General features: G+C 42.7%; 2 protein-coding genes across 2 annotated transcripts; one reads left to right on the top strand and one right to left on the bottom strand.

Annotated features, from left to right (window-relative positions):
- Window positions 1-134: 134 nt before the first annotated feature.
- Window positions 135-12,962, top strand: LOC112558246. Its single transcript, XM_025228596.1, has 5 exons — window positions 135-695; window positions 7,119-7,354; window positions 8,428-8,508; window positions 9,269-9,692; window positions 11,907-12,962. Exons 1-4 carry the CDS (start codon window positions 668-670, stop codon window positions 9,518-9,520), a joined length of 597 nt encoding a protein of 198 aa, XP_025084381.1. The 5' UTR covers window positions 135-667; the 3' UTR covers window positions 9,521-9,692; window positions 11,907-12,962.
- Window positions 12,963-17,781: 4,819 nt separating this feature from the next.
- On the bottom strand, window positions 17,782-21,841 carry LOC112557243. Its single transcript, XM_025226985.1, has 3 exons — window positions 21,778-21,841; window positions 19,815-20,105; window positions 17,782-18,255 (listed from the first exon to the last, which is right to left on the bottom strand). Exons 1-3 carry the CDS (start codon window positions 21,797-21,799, stop codon window positions 18,026-18,028), a joined length of 543 nt encoding a protein of 180 aa, XP_025082770.1. The 5' UTR covers window positions 21,800-21,841; the 3' UTR covers window positions 17,782-18,025.
- Window positions 21,842-23,108: the final 1,267 nt, after the last annotated feature.

The following is a 23,108-nucleotide window of genomic DNA, read 5'->3' as shown; positions in this document are numbered from 1 at the left end:
GCGTCGTCTGCTTTTGCACTTGTTGGGTGACTGCTGCCGTACACCTGTGTAATGAGCTAATGCTAATTGCTCCTTCTCAACTCTTCTCGTATCACAAGGCTCAGCAGTGTGTATGTGTGTGTTCAAAATGAAGGCTATATTTCTTTGATGAAAATGCAGTGACGTTAGGGAGGTATACCTGCTAGTGTGGTACTTTCAAAAGTATGGTTGGTCAAGAAGCGCATGAGGTGAGAGCACGAACTAATATACAAGTCCATGGTGAGAGGACGCAGAGTGTGAGGCTAGAGAGAGCAGGTGTTACGTGCCAGTGCAAGGTATGAGCTAGAGCTCCACAGGGGAAGGCACGATGCGGACGCACTGGCCTAACGGCCCTCCTCCCCAGCTGAGTGTACCAACTGGAGAACGCAGGAGGGAGCAGGACCTGACCTCAGCCTCAGAGCTGCACGTGCACACAGATTACACATATAAACAAAAGGGCATCGTGATTTCTTGTACTTTTCTTTCAAACAATCACAAAATAGGCAGGTGCTTTTTTAACATTCGACTTAGCCCGAGAAGACCCGCAGAGTGATGTATGTCATCAGGAGACAGCAGGCTCAATAAATATGCATCCACGGGAGTGTTTTCTGTCATAACCACATCGTAGTCCTAACGCACACTTGGCGAAATGAGCAAGTTCGTCTGGTTTGTGTTCGGTAAGTTGTTTGCATGCAGAGTAGCAAGATGGATAGACGCTATAGTAGTTTCCATGCCAGGGAGTTTTCCGTCAGCTTCACATTATATGTGTAATTGATATGGACAGTCTGTGGCCTAGCAGGTAGGTGGCCTGTGGTAAGCCAGCATGTGATATCAACTAAAACTAGTCTGCATATACATGTATTAAGATTAGGATTAACCCTAACTAAACCTAGTCTGAATAGATTAGCTTGTAGAGGTGGCCGGTGTTATTAGCCAGACCAACTAAGACTAGTCTGCGTAGGTAAGGATTGGGGTTTATAAACCCTAACTATAACTAGTCTGACTAGATTAAAATTAGCTTTAAGTTCCAACACACAAGCAGAGAGGTGGATAGTCTGGGATAGGGTTTAGATCGGGTTCGCATCTTCCTGCCCTCTAACCCTTCGGGTGTCGGAGCCTGAAAGACGCGAGTTATACTTTTCTGTCGGTTATGTCAGTTTTATTTACCAACCTGTAACGTCTGGGTGTCTTTGGTTCGATATAAATACCAAGCTTCTCCTTCTAAGTCTTATTTATACTTACTGACGGATGTATACTGTCGTGTGAAAGAAGGGCTATTCAGTACTACTGAGCAATCAGGTAGGAGACTTCTTTCAAACATCAGTGTGTCCGTAAAGACTGCACCTTGCTGCCGATGAAACATTGTCCATGAAACTTCGCAAACACTTTACCTCCGCATCGCCCAGGTAAGGCCCTTATGTAACGCGCTTTTCAGATGATAGTCTGCTGGCTGGTCTGATGGCAGGCAGCATCAGTGCGACTGCATGCGGGATGGAGACCATCACTGACTAGAGCAAAGTCGTGGTCAAAGCCATTTTCCATGCCCAGAAGAGGCACAGCTCAGTAGATGTCAAATGCGGTGTCCGTACGCTGTGGGAATTGCCATATTCATCTGAAAAAGAGACATAAAAACCGGAGAGAAAGGAACGCAGGGCTACTCTGTAATTAAGGGTCGTAAAACTGGTCCATCCACCGTGGCCAGGGGACAGAACTAGGGTGGAAATGGTAGCAAGGCCCCCACCCTTGCCCCTACATTGGGTCGACATAGATGAGGTACACTGCTTCAAGTACTCAGACGCTCAAGCTTTCCAAAGACGGCAGTTACATGGCAAACATTCGCATCAGGATCGCAACAACGACAGGAGCAACGGCCAGGATGAAGAGGATCAGGTGTATCAGCATCAGGTAAAATATCAAGTACATGCTGTGCAAGTCCCTAACGGTCCTACCCTGCTGTACGGTTGATCGACATGGACTCTGTTTATTGCTGGTACCGACAGACAGAGCCAAGCATTTGAGTAAACTTGCCTAAGAATATTACTTCTAATCTCCTACATGGCACATGACAAATGGTCATCCCCACACCCCTTGCCCCTAGCAACACTGAAGAGGCGCAGTCTCATTTGATCTTGTCGCTTGACACGACACCCTGTCTTACATCGTCAGGCCTTCGTGGCGAGAGATCAACATAGAAATGGAAAGAGAAAAAACTGATGACGAACGAGAAGGAGTAGACTGGTCTTTCCGTGTAAGAGCTCCTCTACAGCCATCAAGACCTGCCCAACAGCCATCAAGACCTGCCCCACAGCCATCAAGACCTGCCCCACAGCCATCTAGACCTGCCCAACAGCCATCTAGACCTGCCCAACAGCCATCTAGACCTGGCCAACAGCCATCAAGACCTGCCCAACACTACGCAAGTGGCGAGCCTAGTCACCTGCTCCTTCTAGCCAGGTCCCCTCTCTCCCGACGACCTGTCCGTCGATGGCGGTACAGGTTGTACGAGTCAAGGGATGGACGTTGGTTATGATTCAATGTGACATTAAAATGGCGACATATGTCGATATTTTTGTCGCCTATAGACTCTCGTGGTCTTACAACTTTCCTGACCTTGGAGTTCTAATGACTGTCCTGCAAATGTTCACGTGGCTACCCTGGCTAACATTACGCCCTCGGAGTTGGTGCTTGCAAGCATTCTCTACAGTCACAGAGTTAAGAGTTGACACTTGCAGCTATACCGTCTCTAGTGTCAGAGCTGTACGAGGGACTACCCTCGATTCCTTGTCAACGTAAAATGATTGCAGTTGATGTTTGTAACTACCCTCGCTAACGTCACTTTATTACAGTTGATGCTTGTAACCTCGCTTTTAAGTAGATACAGCAGTATTTGCATCATTTACTTCTTCCTCCAGGGTGGTAGCAATTCTATTTAATAATAACTTTGAATTTTCAATTAAAAAAGTCTATAAAGATAATGGAGGAAATTATGTGATGGCAGTGATAAAAACATTAGAGAAAGAGTTTTTAATTGGTAGTGTTTATGGGCCAAATAAAGACGACCCAAAATTCTACTCTCAGTTAGAAGAATATGTTAAACAGATAGGAGTAGAAAAATATTGTTATTGGAGGAGATTGGAACATTGTTTTGAACTTTCAACTTGGACTGTCATAATTACAAAACATAAAAATAATATTAAAGGGCAAGAACAAGTTGATAAGATGATGACAAACATGGATCTAGTAGACATATGGCGTGAACTAAACCCAGAAGCACTAAGATATACTTGGCGTAGGAAAAGACCATTCCAACAGAGTAGATTAGATTTTTTTCCTTATGTCAGATTCACTCTCAAATTTGGTCATGGATGCAAATATTACTCCGGGCTACCGTACGGACCATTCACTGATTACTTTGTCATTAGCTACAGAACAAGAGGAAAGGAGATTTAATCTATGGAAGCTAAACTCTTCACATCTGAAGGACAAAGACTATCTAACCCAAATAAACACTGTCATTAAAGAAGTACAGAAGAGTACTCAGTGTTCCCATATGACAGGGAGAATTTAGCAAATATTCACCAATGGAAATACAGTTTTGTAGTGTCTGATCAAACATTTCTAGATACTATGCTAATGAAAATTAGAATGAAAACAATGACCTACTCTAGCAAGAAAAAAAAAGAAATAATGATAAAGAAAAAATATTAGAAAAAGAAATTACACGGTTAGAAATTAAAGATAAGTTAAAAGAAGAAAAAGTCCTTGAACTTGAAAAGAATAAAAGTGAACTCATTAGTTTAAGAGAAAAAAAGAATGGAGGGTGTACTGATTCGCTCCAGGGCAAAGTGGATAGCAGATGGAGAGAAAGTAAGTAATTATTTTTGTTCACTGGAAAAACGTAATTATGTAAGTAAGCAAATTCGGAAATTACAGAAGCAAAATGGGGAAAGTATTAGAAAAACTGAAGAATAAGAGCAGAAGTGCGAGAATTTTTTTCCAACCTGTACGCAGAGAGAGCTGTTCAGGACTTTAGCTTTACTAATATCCAAGAAGATATACCAAAACTTACACAACTTGAACTCAATTTGTTTGGATGGAAATATCACTTTAGAAGAAGCGAGCCAGGCAGTTAAAAATATGGGTAATGGAAAAGCCCAGGGAGTGATGGATTCACTGTGGAATTCTTTAAGGTCTTTTGGAAACAACTTGACCTTCATTGTTAGATCTCTAAATGAAGGTTTTAGTAAGGTGAATATCCTCTACACAAAAAAGAAGTGTAATCATATGCATTCCCAAAGTAGATAAACCTAGAGACCAAATTAAAAACTGGAGACCAATTACTTTACTAAATGTGGTATATAAGATTGGCTCAACATGCATTGCAAACAGAATGAAAAAAGTTTTATCATCCCTAATTCATGAAGACCAATCTGGTTTTGTCCGCGGGACGATACTTAGGGGATAATGTTAGGCTGATATACGATTTGATTGAACATTTGGATAAAAATAAAGAACCTTGTTTGTTGGTATGTCTTGATTTTGAAAAAGCGTTCGATAGTATCAGCTGAGCTTCATGCTGAAAGTTTTGAATTTTTTTGTTTTAGTTCACAGTTTTGTAAGTGGATAAGCACTTTCTACACAAATATCAAGTCTAGTGTGTCAGTTAATGCACATTGTCTGAATGGTTCTATGTTAGAAGAGGATGCCGTCAGGGGGACCCAATTTCGCCTTATATATTCATCTTATGTGTAGAAATTCTAGCTATTATGATTAGAAAAAATACATACATAAAAGGTATAAAAAATCCAAAAATAGCGAAACTAAAATTGTACAATATGCAGATGACACAGAATTGACTTTAGAGGGTGATAGACAGTCTTTTGAAGAATCAATGAATACATTAAAATTGTTCGAAAAAATATCTGTTTAGTTCTGAACACTGAAAAATCAAGTGCAATATGGCTGGGAAGCAAAGCAAATTCAACAGCTAAGTATTTACCCCATTTTAACAGATGCAGTGGAACCCAGGAGAGTTCAAAATTCTTGGTATTTGGTTTACTAATAATCTAAAGCATGTATAAAGTTAAATTATGATAGTAAGCTAGCCGAAATTAGAACATTGTACAAGATTTGGCTGAAAAGACAGTTAACTCCATTAGGAAGAAGTAGCAATACTCAAGTCCTTAATCTTGTCAAAGTTAACACACTTGTGGTTATTGCTGCCAAATCCCCCAGATCATATTGTTAACAACATTCAAAAATCTATATTTCAGTTGTGTGGGGAGGAAAAAAGGATAAAATTAGCAGAAAAGTGTCTATTAAAAAAGTATATAAGGGGGGGATTGACATACCTGATGTTTAGAACTTATATGAATGCCTTAAAACTAACATGGTTGCGGAACATAAAGAAAACCAGTCATAGCTGGAAAATGATTATTATGTCCTCACATAAAATGTTAAATTACCTAGACAAACTTGGCCCAGCAGTTGCTCTTTTGTAACTGTAAATAGTTTCTGGACGGATGTTTTAAAAGCGTATGAGATATTTGGAGAAAGTGTTGTGTGTAAACATATTGAAGAGATTATATCAGAGCCTATTTTTTGTAACAATAAAATTAAGATTGGGAATAAACCATTTCTGTATAGAAGTTGGGTAGACAAAGGATATATTTAATTAAACACTTGCTGGATGAAAGAGGAAATTTTCTATTCATGGCAAGATGTTAAAAGGATATATGATGTAAACATTAATTTTGTCTCTCTAAATGGTTGCATAGATGCCATAAAGGAATATATGCATCAAGACAGAGAGAATGCAACTGATCCATCACCGCTTGCCTATGATACAAATAAAACTCTTAGTGTAATTCAATCTGTACAGAAAGGTGCAAGACTGTACTATGATAACATGGTAACTAATACACATGTGCCTAACTGTTGCTCAAAATGGGATACAAGACTAAATAGAAATGTAGATTGGCACATTATCTTCAGGAAAGTAGCCAAGATTAAAGATATTAAATTAAATGGCTCCAAATCAGAGTCTTGCATAGAATATTGGGGACAAAAATAGCTTTATTTAATATGGGTCTAGAAATTGATGATTTTTGTAAACTATTGTAGATGTGAAAAAGAAAACATTCAACATATTTTTTGGAAATGTAAATGTGTTCAAGATTTCTGGCAAAATTTTCAAAATTATGTGTCAAACAAATGTGGGATTATGACAAGGATGATATTAAGTGAACACCTGGTTTTATTTGGATGCAGTAATAACTTTAAGACAGATGATGTACTGGATTTAATCTTATTACTTGCTAAATTATACATATACTCTTGCAGATTCAAAAAAACCACACCTCAGTTGCAACCATTCATTCAGATACTGCAATATAGATATAAAATTGAAATTTTTAATGCACGCCTGGAAATGAAAGAAGAAAAAGTTGTACAACTTTGGCTACCTTATATGCAACTTGTTGACCAAAACTTAAGCAGTGACTAGACTTTCATACATGTCGATATACACTACCTTATATGTCTTTTATATTGTTATATTTGTATAGTGCAATGGAGTGAATGGCTTAAACATAGAATATGCCATATGATTAATAGGTAAATGAGGAATAAATGTTTATATATGTTAAAAAGAAAGCTAGTTTAATTGTTAGATACTAGATAGAATATTGAAATTACTTTAAATCAGAGTCCCTGCACAAAAATGTTGGGGCAAAAATGTCTGGCACTATTTAATGTTTTGATATTGTTATGTATGCTCGTTATAATTCAAGGAATATGATTTGGATGATTTTGTCATGTAATGTAATGTGTTAATGGAAAATAAATGTTATTTAAAAAAAAAAAGTAGATACAGCAGAGCTGGCGAAACCAAGTGAAGTCATAAGAACAACACAAATAATAAGGTTATGTTTCTACCCTGACAATACCAATAATAAATGGCAATACACGTGAAGACCTTGCAGCTAGCGCAATCTGTCCATCAAGTAATAGCCATTAACATGAGTTATTTAGGTTAGGGTTAGGGATGGGAGACAGGGAGAGAACGGTGTCGAACCCTGACCCCTATGGTCTGTGTTAAGGTGTGCTGACCACTGTGGTGTACCTGACGCTGGGCCAGACACAGGTATGCCAAGCTCCTTTCGGCCATTTTCCCAGCAACCTTAACGACGGTTGCACAACTTTCTACTGGTGCTGGAATGGTCGTGCGCACCTGAGGCAGTGTCCACCTGGACTCTCCTTTGACGTCAACACTCTGGGGTGCGTCAGTCAGCAACAAGTGGCGTGTGTCAACAACAACCAGGCAGCAGCTCCGCAGGTAAGTTAAATGGACATATGCACTGCTAGAGAAGGTTAATAGAAAGTCGAGTAGTAAGTGGAGTGAAAACCGTTAATAATCCTGAAAAAGTAGACGTTGGATGTGTAAACATTATTTGTCTTCAAGTCACAGCAAGCTACCAGCTTCTCAGTGGTGATGTGGATGCGATTTTGCATGACTTTCAACGTGACTTATGAGATTTAGTGTTCTGTATTCTAGACCTGTTGCTGTTTATTGTTATGTTGTTTTATTTGAGGAGAGGAGGGTAGAAGGGGGTGTGATTAGTGACTGCGTCCATTTTGGAGGAGGGTGAACATTCTTTGCGGTCCCGGACTCCTTCAGACTGTGGATCATTCTTTTGACCTCTTCCTGTAGGACTGGCAGGTCTACAAGTTCACGGTCTCTGAATGTTTTGAAGGATGTGCATTCTTTAGATGAACGTTTGCAGGTGCCTGTAACATGTATTCTATCGTTGATACAGCAGCCCTTTCTATGAGAAGGCCACCATTTCTGTCTTCGATAGGTGAGGTGGTGTGCTGACCTAGCTGACAGTCTTTAAGATCTGGCAGGTCTTTTTACTGTCACTCTCTACTCCCTTCACCATTTGCACTCCCATTCTTGTATTTCCCTGACGATTTGAGCATTTTCCGCTGCTATTTGAGTGTAAGAAGATGAAAGTATGCTGTAAAACTAAAATCATATAGATAGGTCACTGAATTGTGTCAGTCTCGATTTAACGAGTTGTAACAAATTTTTGTAATGGTCTAAATGAGTTCGTTCGTTATATCGAGATTCAGCTAGTATTTATCTTTCTGTTCAATCATTCAAGCTGTATAATAAGAAACTATATGGGCCAACTGCATTGTGTGTATTATGTCAATTTTGTTATTTCCCTCAGGGAGTTAATGAATCAATGTCAATGTCATGACTGCGAGAGGGAGGGCCTAGTGGCGACCGAACTCACAAACAAGGGTTATGGGTTCCCTGAACAGCTGTCTTTGATGTCAGTGAACATAATGTGAAAACCCAGCTAACAATCATGAAATAATGCTGAATAATTCTTGAACATTTTAGGAATAAACGTCAATCCGGGATCACCGGACAGACCCAACAGCCGACCATCAACCAGGTACAAGTGCAGGCATCCAATCAGGGTAGGCACCTCTTTTGCTGTAATAAGATTTTAGTAAAAGTTTGCTTCAATGCGGTCTCAGCCCTTCATTAGTCAGCTCTGACAATTGTCATACGTCATAACCACCGGTTATTGACACTGACAAAGTCTTCATTCACTGACAATTGTCATCTGTCTTACTGCCGGTTATTGAGCACTGACAATAGTCTTCTCTCATTACCACCGGTTATCGAACACTGAAAATAATCTTCTGTCATTGCCGCCGGTTTTTGAACACTAACAATAGTCTTCTACACTGACAATTGTCTTCTGACCGGTTATTGAATAATGACAATAGTATCCTGTCATTACCGCCGGTTTTTGAACACTGACAATTGTCATCTGTCATTATTACTGGTTATTGAACACTGACAATAGCCTTCTACACTGACAATAGTCGTCTACACTGACAATAGTATCCTGCCATTACCGCCGCGAGAATCCAATGTCTGCCTGTGCTGTTTGTTTGCAGACAGCTGGGTTTGCTGTAAACATAAGAGTTCTTGACTTCCTTATCTCTTTCTTGCTCAAGTGGGAATTAATGTCTGTTTGGAGCATTGTACAAGTGGGGGAGCCGGTCACTAGAGTTAAGTTTTCTTGTGTCAATATATTTGTAATAAACAAATCCATTTGAATATGTAGACATAAAGATGGAATAGATACGTTATTGTCATGGCACTAGTGACCAATTTATGAAGAGTAATTTTATCTGTGTCATATATGTGCGCGTGCATACTTTGCAGTCCTGTGCCCAACAATCCGGCAGCTGCAGTCCGTCCATTCAAACGGTCAGCCTGTTAACCCTCCACCAGCCAATGTCCCACAGTTTCCACTCAACGCTGGACTCGCCTTTCCCGGTGCTGGTGTTAATGCTGGGGAGCTGCAGGTGGATCACTGGTGCTGGGACAGCTGTCGGCCTAGAGGAGCTGCAGGTGCAGAAGCTAGTGCTACTGGATGGCAGGTGCAGGTGCACGAGGACTGGGCGCCACTGGTGATGCTGCCGTATCAGCTGGCTCTGTCTCTCGGGCCGGAACAGCAGCTGTGATTGGTGCCGGAATTAATTCCCCTGGTGTTGTCGCGGGAGCTGGCGTCAGGGCAGCTGCAGGGACAGGCGTCAACACAGGTGCAGGTTCAGCCGCTGTTGCAGGTGCCAGGAATGTAAATCAGGTACAGTGCTGTAAGCTGACATTTCTATAATCAGTTACAAGTAGGGAGTATATAGTGCTGTGTAGGGAGTATATAGTGCTTGTCGCGTAACCGCCCCCAGCGTCACCTGATGCACGCTCGCAACCGCTCAAACAGCTGACAAAGAACGCACAGGGTCACGCGTTCACATGCCGACGAGGCGATGAGGATGCAGGGTGGACGGTTGACACAATGGCGGACAGTAGCACGAACAGAAATATGAAGAAACGATGACACGTATGAAGAACAAAAACCAACAAGAAGTAGAATGCAGAAGCAGAATAAGTAAAAGCCTGTAGAGAGAACAATCCATACAATCAACAGGCTGATCTCACAAAACTGCTCAGGTCCTAAAAATATCCTTATACACATACATATATATGACCATCAGACTAGTCACAAAATCACTCACTTTCTAATTAACACAATGGTAGCGAGGCTATAACCGGCGTCGTCAAATCGATGCCTATAGGCTTTCCCGCGGCCATCGCATAGGATGGATGCTATGGTGTCATAGTACAATTTGCAACCCTGTGCGTAAATGAACGAATACATAAGGGAGAGAACACGGGAACCCTTAGGACTTGTTCCTCCAACGATTACTTCTATACAGTGCTGGAGGCTGACATGACTATAATCAGTTACAAGTAGGTAGTGCATATAGTTCTGTAGACTGACATGACTATAATCAGTTATAAGTAGGGAGTATATAGTGCTGTAGACTGACATGACTATAATCAGTTACAAGTAGGGGGTATTTAGTGCTGTAGACTGACATTACTATTGTCAACATTTCACCCGCTCACCTGTACTTACCCTCCAAGGTGAATTTACTAGTTCTTACATACCTACCCTAAGGAACCAACGTGAATGAATACACAAGCACATTTGCACAGACACACATGCACACACACACCCACACACATGCCCACATACACACATACACAGCCACACATACAGATCCCCCCACACACACACGAACCCACACACACATGAACTGTTGAGTTGAGGAAGGCGCAGTGTTTCAAGGTAGTCATGTGCCTGAAAAGCTCGAGTCATTTGAAACAAGAGGTGGAAAAATGACATTAAAATCTCACCTGAAGAGTTAGCAGTAGAAATGAGGCCGGCCGAACCCGGTTAGTCGGGGTGGTTTTGTGATAGATGCGGTCGTGCGTGTGCACCCATGTCACGTGCACTCTACAGCGCCTTTCAGACGAGGAACATAATAAATAAAAACACAGACAACAATTTAAATTTTAAAAAATATAATATAATTTAAAAATCAAAAAGAAAAAAAATAAACACAACACAAAACAATTCCTAATTTCCCAAACCCACAATTCGTACACACGTTTCTTCCAACAGTTTCAAAAATATTCAATCTTCTTGCACAGTTCCTCTCAAAGTCTCCACTTGAAACGGCACAATGTTTTCGCTTCTAACATACACCATATATCCACGTGTAAAGTACACCCAGTTTTTCACTTCTTCTTGTAGTTATATCCAAAAGAACAATCCCAAAGAAAATCCAAAAGTAACCTCAACAGTAAATCCAAAAGTAAATCCACAAGAATATCCACAAAAGTAAATCCACAAGAAAATCCAAAAAGTAAATCCAAAAGTAAATCCAAAAGTAAAATCCAAAAGTAAAATCCACAGGAAAACTTCACAAGAAAACTTCAACAGGTTCAATGTTAACAAAACACAACAAGTCTGGTACTTCAAGTCGTTCAGGACTTATACACACAATCCAGTCTGGTCAGGACTTGTACAACACAGGTCTACAACACCAAGTCCGTCAAGACTGGTTAAAAGCAATAGCCGTCCCCTCCGGACGCACTGACAACACCAAGAAGACTCCTCCCTTCTCCCCGCTCCCGTCAAGGAAAAACCCCAATCAAACCACACACAACCAACACACTATCACACTCTTTCCTTTGTTCAAAGTAACCACCAAACAACCTATCAACACACTTAATTGAAACAAAGACAGGCCGGCCATCTCTGTATGGCGCGGCACGCCTCAGGCTGATGACACTAACAGCCCCAGTGATAGCTGTCTTTACCACCTCACCCAGACAATTTCTTTTCCTAATTAAAAAAAAAAACCATTTAAAAAAATACATCGCAGGAGGTTTGTGACAACCCATATGTACTGATATTGGTGTTTTGTGTCAACTATGTCTCTGGTCACAGCCATTTGAGGGCGTGCTCTTGAACGTCCCTGGAAATGTGCCCTTGCAACCTGTTCCTGGAAACAGCTGGGGTCAAGGTTTGTTGGAGGTCAAGCATCCTAGGAGATGTAGGTGGAGATGAGTTCCCTGGTAATCAAGTTCAAGGCCAAGGACAAGCTCCAGGAAGCGAAGCTGCAGCTGTACCAGCTGTGGTGGCCAACCAACACCAGTCTGCAACTATTAATCAAGCACAGACAGTGGGTGTGGGCTCTGGGAAATAAAACCCACAGTCAGTGGCAGTGAGACGGGGAGAGAAGATGCAAAGGTGTCTTCACATTACACTGCTGTTGTTACACTCAGTTACTTCCTTATACTGCTGTTGCTACACTCAACTTCCCTACACTATTCTTATATTTTACTTCCTCAAGGTGTGTTGATGACAAAGAGGGCAGCTGCAAGTTTGCCGTGGAAGTATCTCTAAAACCAAGTCTACAGTTAAAACTATTTTTGCACGATGCTAAAAATAAGATTGTGAGAAATTCGCTAAACTGCGACCTCAGGACTTTAGGTTAGACACGTGAACACCTGGGAGATGGACTTGATTGATATGCCCCCTTTGTCAGTCACCACAAGACGATGGATTACACCTGTTACATTGCCACCTTTCACAAGCTTTGCCACTAGAATGTCTGCCAGTTGACAACAGAACCCAACCATCATACTCTACAGTGTGTTGTTACAATGTTACACACCTTAACAACCTTGCTAGATGTCTCTATTACTGTTGTACACCTTGCAAGCAATTTCTTGTATGCACTTATGGACATTAGAATGATTGCACCCCATGACTCTCTTTGTCATTTCAAACGGTCATCTGAGACAATAACTGGAAATATTTGGTTTGACTGTAATAGGCTAACTGTTGTAGTGACTATGATATACTATACCAGTGATGCGCAACCTTTTTCGGCCTGCGGGCCATACACATTTCCGACATGCGTGTCACGGGCCACTTCACCGCAAAAATACACAAAAAAAGAAGAAAAAAAATAGAGCAGATACCATTTTTATTAGAAACAAGTTGTACTTGCCATTAATTATGTAGTAATTAGTGGGATATTTGAAGTTTACCCGAAACCAACTTCTGAATGTCCGGCTGCATCGTAGAGACACCAAGTCGGAGCACTGAATCGAAATGTTCGTCCATTGAAAAAAAGATTGAGAGACGCCCCTATGTAGGGATAAATACTTCTTCTTTCCATTTTTTCGTTTTTAATGTCTTTTTTTTATTACTAACATGCCGATTTCCTGCACTGTGGGCAGAAGTTTCGCGGGCCGAATATGGCCCGCGGGCCATAGGTTGGGCATCCCTGTACTATACTATAGTCAGTAGGCTTCATGTTATTGTACAAGCTGTGATCATCCCCTAAATGTTGAGTTCACGTGGCCTGAATTAATACTTCTTTAGTTCCTTCCTTCGTACTACCCATGCACAAGCTTGTAAAACGTATGATGTAATAATATGTTTGTACTGCAAGTGAAACAATAAATGAATCACTCGATAATGACATTGACTTGTTTGTTGAAGCAGTTGTCTGAGCTTGGATGTGTGTTTTGTGTCAGTATATCCTTGTGTGTGTGTATGAGTCGATGTGTGGTTTGTGTCATTGTATCCTTGTGTCATCATTAAGGCCACGAATAAAGAAATAGCTGTACAGTATTGTAACGTTTTGTGAAGAGTGCATTACGAATGCATGCGATCGTGTATAAACATCTGTATGTAAAAACGTGCTCGCGGCACTCTACTACCTTTTTCATACAAAAAGGTCCGGCCAATGGTTAACGCATTTAATGTTTTAAGAATAACGGCATGAAATACGAAAAAAAAAGTTCTACCACCAACCGTCCGTAGAACGTTAATAATTCTCCCGACCGACATTTGACACTCCGCTCTTCAGGGCATCTGATGCTAGCAGTCAGAGATTCAGTGTCCACACACACACATCCACTGTCGGTATAGAAGTCCGCCCAACAGACCATCATAGAGTTATAACCAAGTCGGGGAATCGTCGTCACGGACGTTACGGATGTTCCCATGGACTGTTGAGCGGCGAATTATATCCAATGCAGCTATCAGCACAGTGGTGTACCCGAGCAGTCGGTTATACATCCAAATGAATTCCAAGCGGGTTATGTCCAAGCGTGTCCAAACGGGCAAAACTTTAATGATGGAAATCAAAATATTCGAAGTCCAAGACAACACGGCTTTGGCTTACGACTTTGTAGGTCAGCTTTGTCATGGGTAATTTCCCAGGGAAAACATTGGATCGTTACTACCCTTCGGTAGAAAGGATGGCGATTCAGCACTACCCTATGTCAGGAGCGGTGATAGCATCCGTTATTCACGTGCTGCTAATACAGTGGAAGGTCTGTCCACATTCACAGATTTCCACTGCATGAGTCTCAGAAGTAAAGTTCACAACTGATCGCAGTGAATGTCTGTTGTCTCCGTGTCGCTCTATTCACTTCGATGTCTCACCGCTGAATCCACCGTCCGTTACACGCTTGAGGTCAATGTGTCGGAGGTCAGTCACCTCAAGCTGATCAGTTCTGACTGTCCTGGGAAACGTAAGTTCGCCTAACTTAACTTTGCCCTCTAATTGTTTGACCAATCAGGCCATTAACAACTACGTAGCTAAAGGGATCGCTTAGCGACTCTTCGTAGGGTCCATGCCGACCAGTCATAATCTCCTTACCGTGTAGTCGGCATGGATCCCACCTGGAGTGACTGTAGTCGCCGTGGTTACGCCCCGCCATCTTGTCTGACCTCAAAACCCATTCAATGACGTCAAATAATCCACGTGGAGATTGCGTCAGGATTCGCGTGACTGCTCTCTCTTGGTATCACAGCTCAGACCTATGGCGTGAGACAGCAAACAATAACAATAACAACCGACTTTATTAATGCCAACGGGCAATTTAGATGGGACCTGTTTCCAAAATATATGTATATGGGAACAACCACACACATGCACACCTACCCATCACACACACACACCGCTGATAGTTCATCTGTGATTGAGTAGCTGAACTGCGGATGGCACAAAAGATTTCAGGTGCCTATTGCTTTTGCATACTGGCATGGCATAGCCGTTTACCGGATATAATGTTTATAATCTCAATCTACAATTCTCCATTGACTCAACCGCGTATCCCCCCTCTCGTCAGGCATGCTAGGCATAATGCGGGAAGCTTTCCTAATTGTTGATTACAGAAGGAAGTCAAGTCCCTCTGTTTAATGTCGCGTGTCAGCGATTGTGCTGTCATCCTTGTATGCCTCCCATGCTGAGCTGGCCCATCGTTAGGTGTTTTCTTCACGCTTTTGTCCCCTCTTTGTCTTACGTCTTGCGCGCGCGCACACACAGCTTCCTTGATGCGTCATTTTACTTTTTCCTTTTTTGACGTCATGGGTAGTCGTCATCAAGTAACAGACGGTGCTGGACCGTGGCCATGACAGTCAGAGTTTTTCGTTTTGTATTGACCGATCTGCCACAAGCCGTTTTGGGCTTATTTTTCGTTCTTCTTCACTCTTCCACCTGTTGTTGTTTTTCGCTCTTCCTTCGTGTCACCGTGTCTTCACATCCTTTGTTCGCATTGCTGTCCGTCATCGTGTCGAGCGTCCACCCTGCACCATCATCATCATCTCGTCGGCGAGTGAACTCGCGACTCTGCTGCACCAGTGTGCGGAAAGGCTTTCGACTGAACATCTAGAGCAGGAATCTTCGAGCAGGAGCTTTCGTGGCCAGTGGCCGGCCCTCATCATCGCATCTGGACGAGAAAACAGAGAGGTGGGGGTACGTCGTTAGAGCGGCAAGCAAGGCCAGAGGGCGGGCTGCCGTCTGTGGACACCTTCAACGGACTTCTAAACTGTCACCCTGCAGTGCATGCGGGTGATGTATTGTATATACGGTGACTGAGATTAGCCTGTGCACAGGGCAGCTGATTTGTCTTATTTTAATTTATCTATTTTTGTTTGTTTGTTGGATTGTTCGCGCTGATCTATATTTGTTCATGTGAGAGTGTTGGAATGTTTGATTTTTGATTCCTATTCAGTATTATTTTTGTAGCTAATAAATTAGTTTGATTTGTTACGTGAATTTTGTCTTTGTGATTTCTGTGTATGGTCTGCGCTCAGTTGAAGTTCGACTGGCTTCGTCGCGGTCACGCGACATTTAATACCAATTATCTTGGAACAGATGTGGACAATGTTATTCAAACTGTTCCTGTCATGGACAGATAGATTATGAAGCCAGCATACAAATGAGAAGGATAAAAGACTCTCAATAAAAGATTGATAAAACGAACTAAAATTGCTCTGCTAACAGAGAAGCTGTTTAACTTCCACAAAAGGTACATTCTTTGCTGGCCACGTGTGACAATGTGTTTAGTGTTTACAGTCCATTTAAGCTGGCAATCAAAAACAGTTCCCAGGTACCTGAAAGATTTAACAGTTTCAACAGGTTTGCTATGTATCACACTGGGAGCAACAAAATCATCTTTAAATCTCCTAAAATCTATATTCAGTTCCTTTGTTTTGTCTACATTTAACTCAAGAAAGTTCTCATCGCACCACTGTACAAAGTCAGTTAAGGCATTACCACGATCTCTTATGTTCTTGTAAAAGAGTCAACAGTGCAGCATCATCAGAAAACTTAATGAGGTAGCTATTCTCCTCCATACTTCTGCAGCTGTCGGTATACAAAATAAACAACAAGGGTGATAGACAACAACCTTGTGGGGACCCGGTGCTTGTGACAACAATGTCAGAATAATTACAATTAACATACACCCTCTGCTGTCTGCATGTCAAAAAATCCACAATCCACCTGACCAGTTGGTGTGGTAGATCAAAAGCAGATATAAAAAAAACAACTAGAAAAAACAAACAACATTCGCTTTGAATCGCGAATCGTTACAGGTATCGGTTGCATCTGTACTATCATCCAACACGAGTGAATATCAGTCAAATTGCTGACACTTATCCATCAGCTGTTCCAGCAAATTGTATTCCATGTCCTTTATTCAACGCATCCTTGTTCTCCTAGAGAAGCTAATATTCTCAGTCTTTCTTGTTTTCTGGACACACGATGACGACCACATGAAGCATGCATCTCTTGAGGAAGTCGCTGTCCGCGAACGCCCTGCTGTCTTTTGAAATATTATCTGCCACAATAAAACTCACTTTTGTTGCCGCCTGCTAGGTTAGATGAAAATATTTTGCTACTTCTTTAACTGTTCAACCAGCTGGTCTGACTTTTCTGCTATTGAATATTCGGAAAGTTCACTGCAACGTTTTCAGAAAATTCTAAAAAATCTCTCTAAATCTCAAAAACATTGGACTTCTGTGACGGAAGCACTTACATGCACGTATATGCTTTTGATGAAATTTTCTTTTCCATGAGTTTATCTTGTTTTTCTGTTCTGTTTTTGTTGGTGGAAGAAAAGAAGCAAGAGTGTCGGCGAGAAAAAGAGATAATTTCGTGGTGGATGGCATCACAGAAATGTTTATTTCCAAGCTCTTCACTTGAAACATCGGGCCCCCAATGCTACACATGATCTGTCAACCTGTCAAGATATGTAAGTGATACCTCGTGCGATTAAGTACAACTCGTGAAGAGACAGAAAGTTGCAACTGGAAGAGTTAACCTGACAAATTCCCATAAAAGATCAACTTTGTATGTGATCTTAAAATGATGTGTATTTTTACTCACTTCAGTCACCCCTGATCGACTCTCCCTTCCTGTACCCTGTGAAATCATGTCACTAAAGTCAAAATCTCTGTCTCACACTGCGCAGGATATTAGCACTACCAAACACAAGGAAAAAAACTGAAAATATTGCAGTAACAATCTCTTTTATTACTTTTTTGAAACCGTCCACGCAACAGTAAGCTAGCATTTAATTATGATTAATGTTTCTCGTCCGACAATCAGCTTCGCAAGTCATGTAGCACTGTACATCCTGGAGGGGGAGGTAGTGCTGTCCTTGCTGTAGTCAGCTTGCTCTGTACTTGTACTCAATGGTCTTCGGGAAACTGCTGGTACAGAAGGTTGGTCGTGGCCTCGCCCATCCTCTGGCTTACTATTGATAATTCCAAAAGCTTCTGAGTGCAGGTAGAGGACGAGAAGTGAGAGGGGAAACGGCTACCTGGCAATTTATTTGCGGGGTGGAACAGCGGGCGTTGAGTGCCGAGCACCACCGCTGCACTAAGGTGTTCAGATTCGCCAAGAGGCTTGCACAGGAAGTGACGTCAATTGTACTGACAGTAAGACTCCCTATCATGGACACTTCGTACACAGTGATCGGTGGTGCTGTAGGTAAACAAAAAACACATGGCCAATTAAGTTCACATAGAAGAGTAGGTAAACCAAAAAACATAACAGTTAGCAAGTCATGGAGGGCAGCAATGCCAACCTCACACAAAGCAATTGTGTACTCAACTGATGGACTAAGTACTGCAAGGACCTGTGCAACTTCCGACTGAAGATCGACGCCAACATTCTCCCCCCCCCAAAAAAAAAAAACAGGCTACAGAAAGTCAACCTGCAGACCTACGAGTCTTAAGGGAAGAGGTCGAAAGAGTTGTACATAGTCTGAAGGGAGGAAAGTCGCCAGACGTTGATAGTGTGCCAACTGAGATACTCAAGCAAGATGGGAAACGCAAAAAATGGCCCAAAGAACGGATACATTCACTAGGGTTATACCCCTTCCAAAAAAGCAAACAATGCCATTGGCATTATAAGCCACCCAAGCAAATTCACGCTGAAAATAATTCACAAACAGACCAGCTCCACACTGAGGACTTGCTAGCAGAAGAACAGGCTGGCTTCATACCAGTTGAGCAGAACTTCAACTGTCTCATATTCAGCATCATGGGGACCTCTATGACCACTGTATAGACTTACAAAAAAGTCTGGCTTCGGGAGCTATGTCACAAAATGCTAACAAACTCAGCGTGGAAGAAGGTCTCGTCCAAGTCATTGTTGCTGTATAATGGCAAAACGAGCGCAGTACTGCTTGATGAAAAATGAGAGAGTAGACTTCTGTCACCTCTGCTGCCCAACATCATTTCTGGCGAACATTGTATGTGAAACCCTCCACAACCATTACAATTTCATTTACATCAGTGGAAGACCGAGTTGCAACCTAAGCTTTGAAGACAACAACAACAACAACAACAACAACAACAACAACAACAAAACGCAAGACCTTACCAACAGTTTGGTTCAAGAGCAGACGTTTGTCTGGGGTTAGCCTCTATCACCTCTGCTGCCCAACAGATTTGTTGGAAGACACATGACATAATGACCACACTAACAAGAGTAAAGTCCTAGCAAATGAAGAACAGTTGCCACAGTCGTAGGACACCAGGAACCTCTACTTTCAACAGACAAGCGACGTAAGCTGGTCTTTGGTCACGTGACCCGGCACGACACCCTGTGAAAGGCTGTCCTTCAAGGTACCCTGGAGGGTAGTGAACACCGCGGTGGTCAGAGGAAGAACTGACTGGCAAAGGTCAAAGACTGGACTGGTCGTCCTGTACAGAACCTGCTGACTGTCGCCCACAGTAGACAAGATGGCGGCCTGTCAGCTGCCGCGTCTATCCTTGTCACGTCTACCCTCAACCACAGGTGGCGGTCTATCCATGTGATCCCCCCAACCACAGGTGGCGGTCTATCCATGGCATCCCCCCCCCCCTCAACCACAGGTGGCGGTCAAAGGGTGATTAACTGACACAGTCAATGGCGAAAGCAAAGATGATCTATATGAAGGGAATATTACTGACACACACACACAGCTATTGTAACAACACGTGTCAGTAACAACGGTGGCCAATCATCTACCCAGTACCTGTGGATGTTGTACTCACCTGTCACTTGGAGAGGGATGTCAGCCCGCACGACAGGACGGGGCTGTCGAAGGGGGCGGGGGCGTGTTCCACAGTCCACGGACTGCGCGTGCTGGCAACGACTGGTGGTGACGTCAAACAGGGTACCCACAGAACACGCCATCAGCTGCGGCGTGCTCACACCTACGCTGCAGTGGAAATAGCGCGAGCAGTCGCTGGGGTCAGGGGTCAAGTAGCGTCCTTCCTGCTGCCCACTGTGGCAAGTCTGCGCCTGAGCTGCCATCAGCGACATCAACAGCGTCAGCAGCCAGCCTGCGTGCCAAGGGAGATCATTAGCTAGCACAAGCCAGGCTACACAAGACAGGCTACACAAGAAAGACTCCGCCGACAGATAGCACAAGACAGACTACACAAGAAAGACTCCGCCGACAGATAGCACAAGACAGACTACACAAGAAAGACTCCGCCGACAGATAGCACAAGACAGACTACACAAGAAAGACTCCGCCGACAGATAGCACAAGACAGACTACACAAGAAAGACTACGCAGACAGATAGCACAAGACAGACTACACAAGACAGACTTCGCCAACAGATAGCACAAGCCAGGCTACAAAAGACAGGCTACACAAGACAGACCACGCCGATAGATAGCACAAGGCAACTATATTAACGAAGCTATCAACGAGAGCTATATAAGCCATGTAAAGAGGTTACCCGTGCACACAAGGCTCGATCATGTTCACTATGAATCACGTGTGTGCTGGTAACAATTAGCACCAAACATCGTCAACGACAAAGGATTTTTGTGTGTGTGCTGGTAACAAACACTAAAGATCCTGCAGCCATTGTGACTTCGTGCTCACCATGGTAACGTCCACAAGCTGCTGTAGTGTTACCAAATGTTTCCATTGCCTACACAAGGCTTCATCCTCAACACTTAGCTTCCACGAAATGGCCGTGCAGGCTTCCTATCTTGTTTTCAAACACAAGTCGCTACATACGACTAACCCTGACGACTTCGCATGAGTAAGAGACCAGAAACCAAGGACGTGTATAGTTATATTGCTGTCTGTCTGCCAAGACCAACGCTTAGCCTCTTGCGAAGTGATCCACTGTTAGTCTCGGCGAGCCTAAAAAAAGAATGCCAATAAACCGGAAGCTATGTTGTCTAGTGCCTCGTTTTAGTAGTTAACTGGAAAAAAATCGTCTGCCAGCAGTCCAGGGATATTAGTTTGTGCCGAAACTGTGGCCTGGCTGCACATACATACGAAGTCACCTGAAAATAGGAACCTTGGCCATATTCTTCATTATCTCATTCTGTCACGTGACGTAATTTGGGGATCGGGTTTAGTCGGAAGTAGTCGTGCTCAATGTCGGCTACAGACCTCACTCATGTGTAAAAATATGAATATGGAGGTAACAACATACATTGCCATGATCACCTTCATTTAGAAGACGGAGAGCTGATAGTATCCTGATTTCAAGAGCATGCACGTGAGTGAGGTCTGTAGTTGTACTGGTCATGTTCATCAGCTCTACGGTAAATGGGTTTTACAACAAGGGCTTTGCCAACCCTGTTACCGGGAGTTCCACAGTTCTTGCGCAGTTAAAAATGTTAATAAAAATGGCATACATTGGAGAAGCACTACTCTACAACTTGCCCACATGGGTTATTAATGTCGACATCCGAGCTCCACGAGTCTTTCACCTTCTCGGGGGAGGTGACAGCGACCTCTAGACAATACAGAAGACGATAAGGTGCATCGCATGCTGCGGCTGGCGATACTCAAGCCCACTCCAGCATACATACCAGTCTGTAGTTGTAGTCTTTATATGCTTCTACCACGAAGGACTAGATTCGATCTGCATGACGAGTGGTTACAATGACAATACAAAAAATGACTTATGAGAGGTCGCTGTCCATTTCTTAACAGAATATCCTGCATAGCTTATGATTACATGATGAAAACGGTAACGAACCTATGGATGGCTTGGAGTCCATGGAAACACAAGACAGGTAGTAAATACTCTTTATTGTGGTCGCTGAACTGGACGTCTGTGGTGTACATATATATATATAGGTACGTTACAACACAGCCTAGCGTTTTCTGTCATTTTTAAATGTCAGCTGTCGATGAGAATGAATCCTACAAAATCGTTTGTGGCTTTTGCAAGCTTAACAGATCTGGCGGGCTGGGACTTCCGTGTAGGTCGCTGACATTAGGCCAAAGACCTCCCACGTGCCTGTCCTGTGACCTCACGCGCTACAGGCCACACGGCACCGGAGAATGCAGGTGACCTTTACAAGAATTTGTAAATATACCACTTAGCTTTCTTCAAACATGCTTCTGGCTGCAGTCACGAAGGATGGCTGTCCAGTTGGGTAGTTGCTGGGGTCTAAACTGTAGTCCGCTTTATTCTTCCTCCTGACCGTTTGGGCTCAAAGACAAGTTAGCTTAGCGCCTTCTTCACATTACTGCCGCTTTTATTTCTCTCTCTCTCCCTCGTTTCTTGTGCACACCAGTATTTGTACATCCGCTTGTGTGTGTGAGTGAGAGAGAGATCCACTTATTAATGATGGGTCCTACATGAATATGGTAGATATGTGTGTGAGAGAGATCCACTTAATGATGATCTACATGAAAATGGTAGATGTGAGAGAAAGAGAGAGATCCACTTAACGATGGGTCCTACATGAAAATGATGGATGTGTGTGTGTGTGTGAGAGAGAGAGATCCACTTAACTGACGACTTTTGTAGGAAAAAGGTAGAAGTGCCTTTGACCTTTGATCATTTATTAACGACACGATTGGGTTCATATCAAGGGGGTAAGTCATGGGTCGTTAAATATTTAGGATATTGAAAGTATGTAGTCTGTGGCTCACACGTGGTTACGCATTCATGTAAATATCATTGTCATGAGCTTAGCAAATACCAAAGCCTTCTCTGTCAAGCACAGAAATAATGAGTAAGCCAGTAACAAAGGTGTGTAGGTCAACGTACCCACAAAATATCATTCATTGTATAACAATCAGTATTATTTTGGAACAACTTGTTTGAGACCAGCATGGCGCATAGTAAAGGCTGTACAGCAAGTGGGAAATGAGCCTAATGGTGGCCTGAGAGATCTCTCCATGACCCTTGACACTGTGTGGGTCTGTAGGGTGCACACCTTGCAGTGCTGGGTCTGGCTCTATGATGTTGGCAGAAATTTTGCAGAAAAAGAGAACCTGCGCTTCATCTTCTATTTGTACTTCTATTTGACACCGGGGACATGCACCGTTTCGCGGGCCGACATCATTTGTGTATCG

The sequence above is a fragment of the Pomacea canaliculata genome, linkage group LG2 (genome assembly GCF_003073045.1).
Source record: "Pomacea canaliculata isolate SZHN2017 linkage group LG2, ASM307304v1, whole genome shotgun sequence".
In the NCBI taxonomy this organism is placed as follows: domain Eukaryota; kingdom Metazoa; phylum Mollusca; class Gastropoda; order Architaenioglossa; family Ampullariidae; genus Pomacea; species Pomacea canaliculata.
This window is presented reverse-complemented; position numbering and strand designations above follow the sequence as displayed.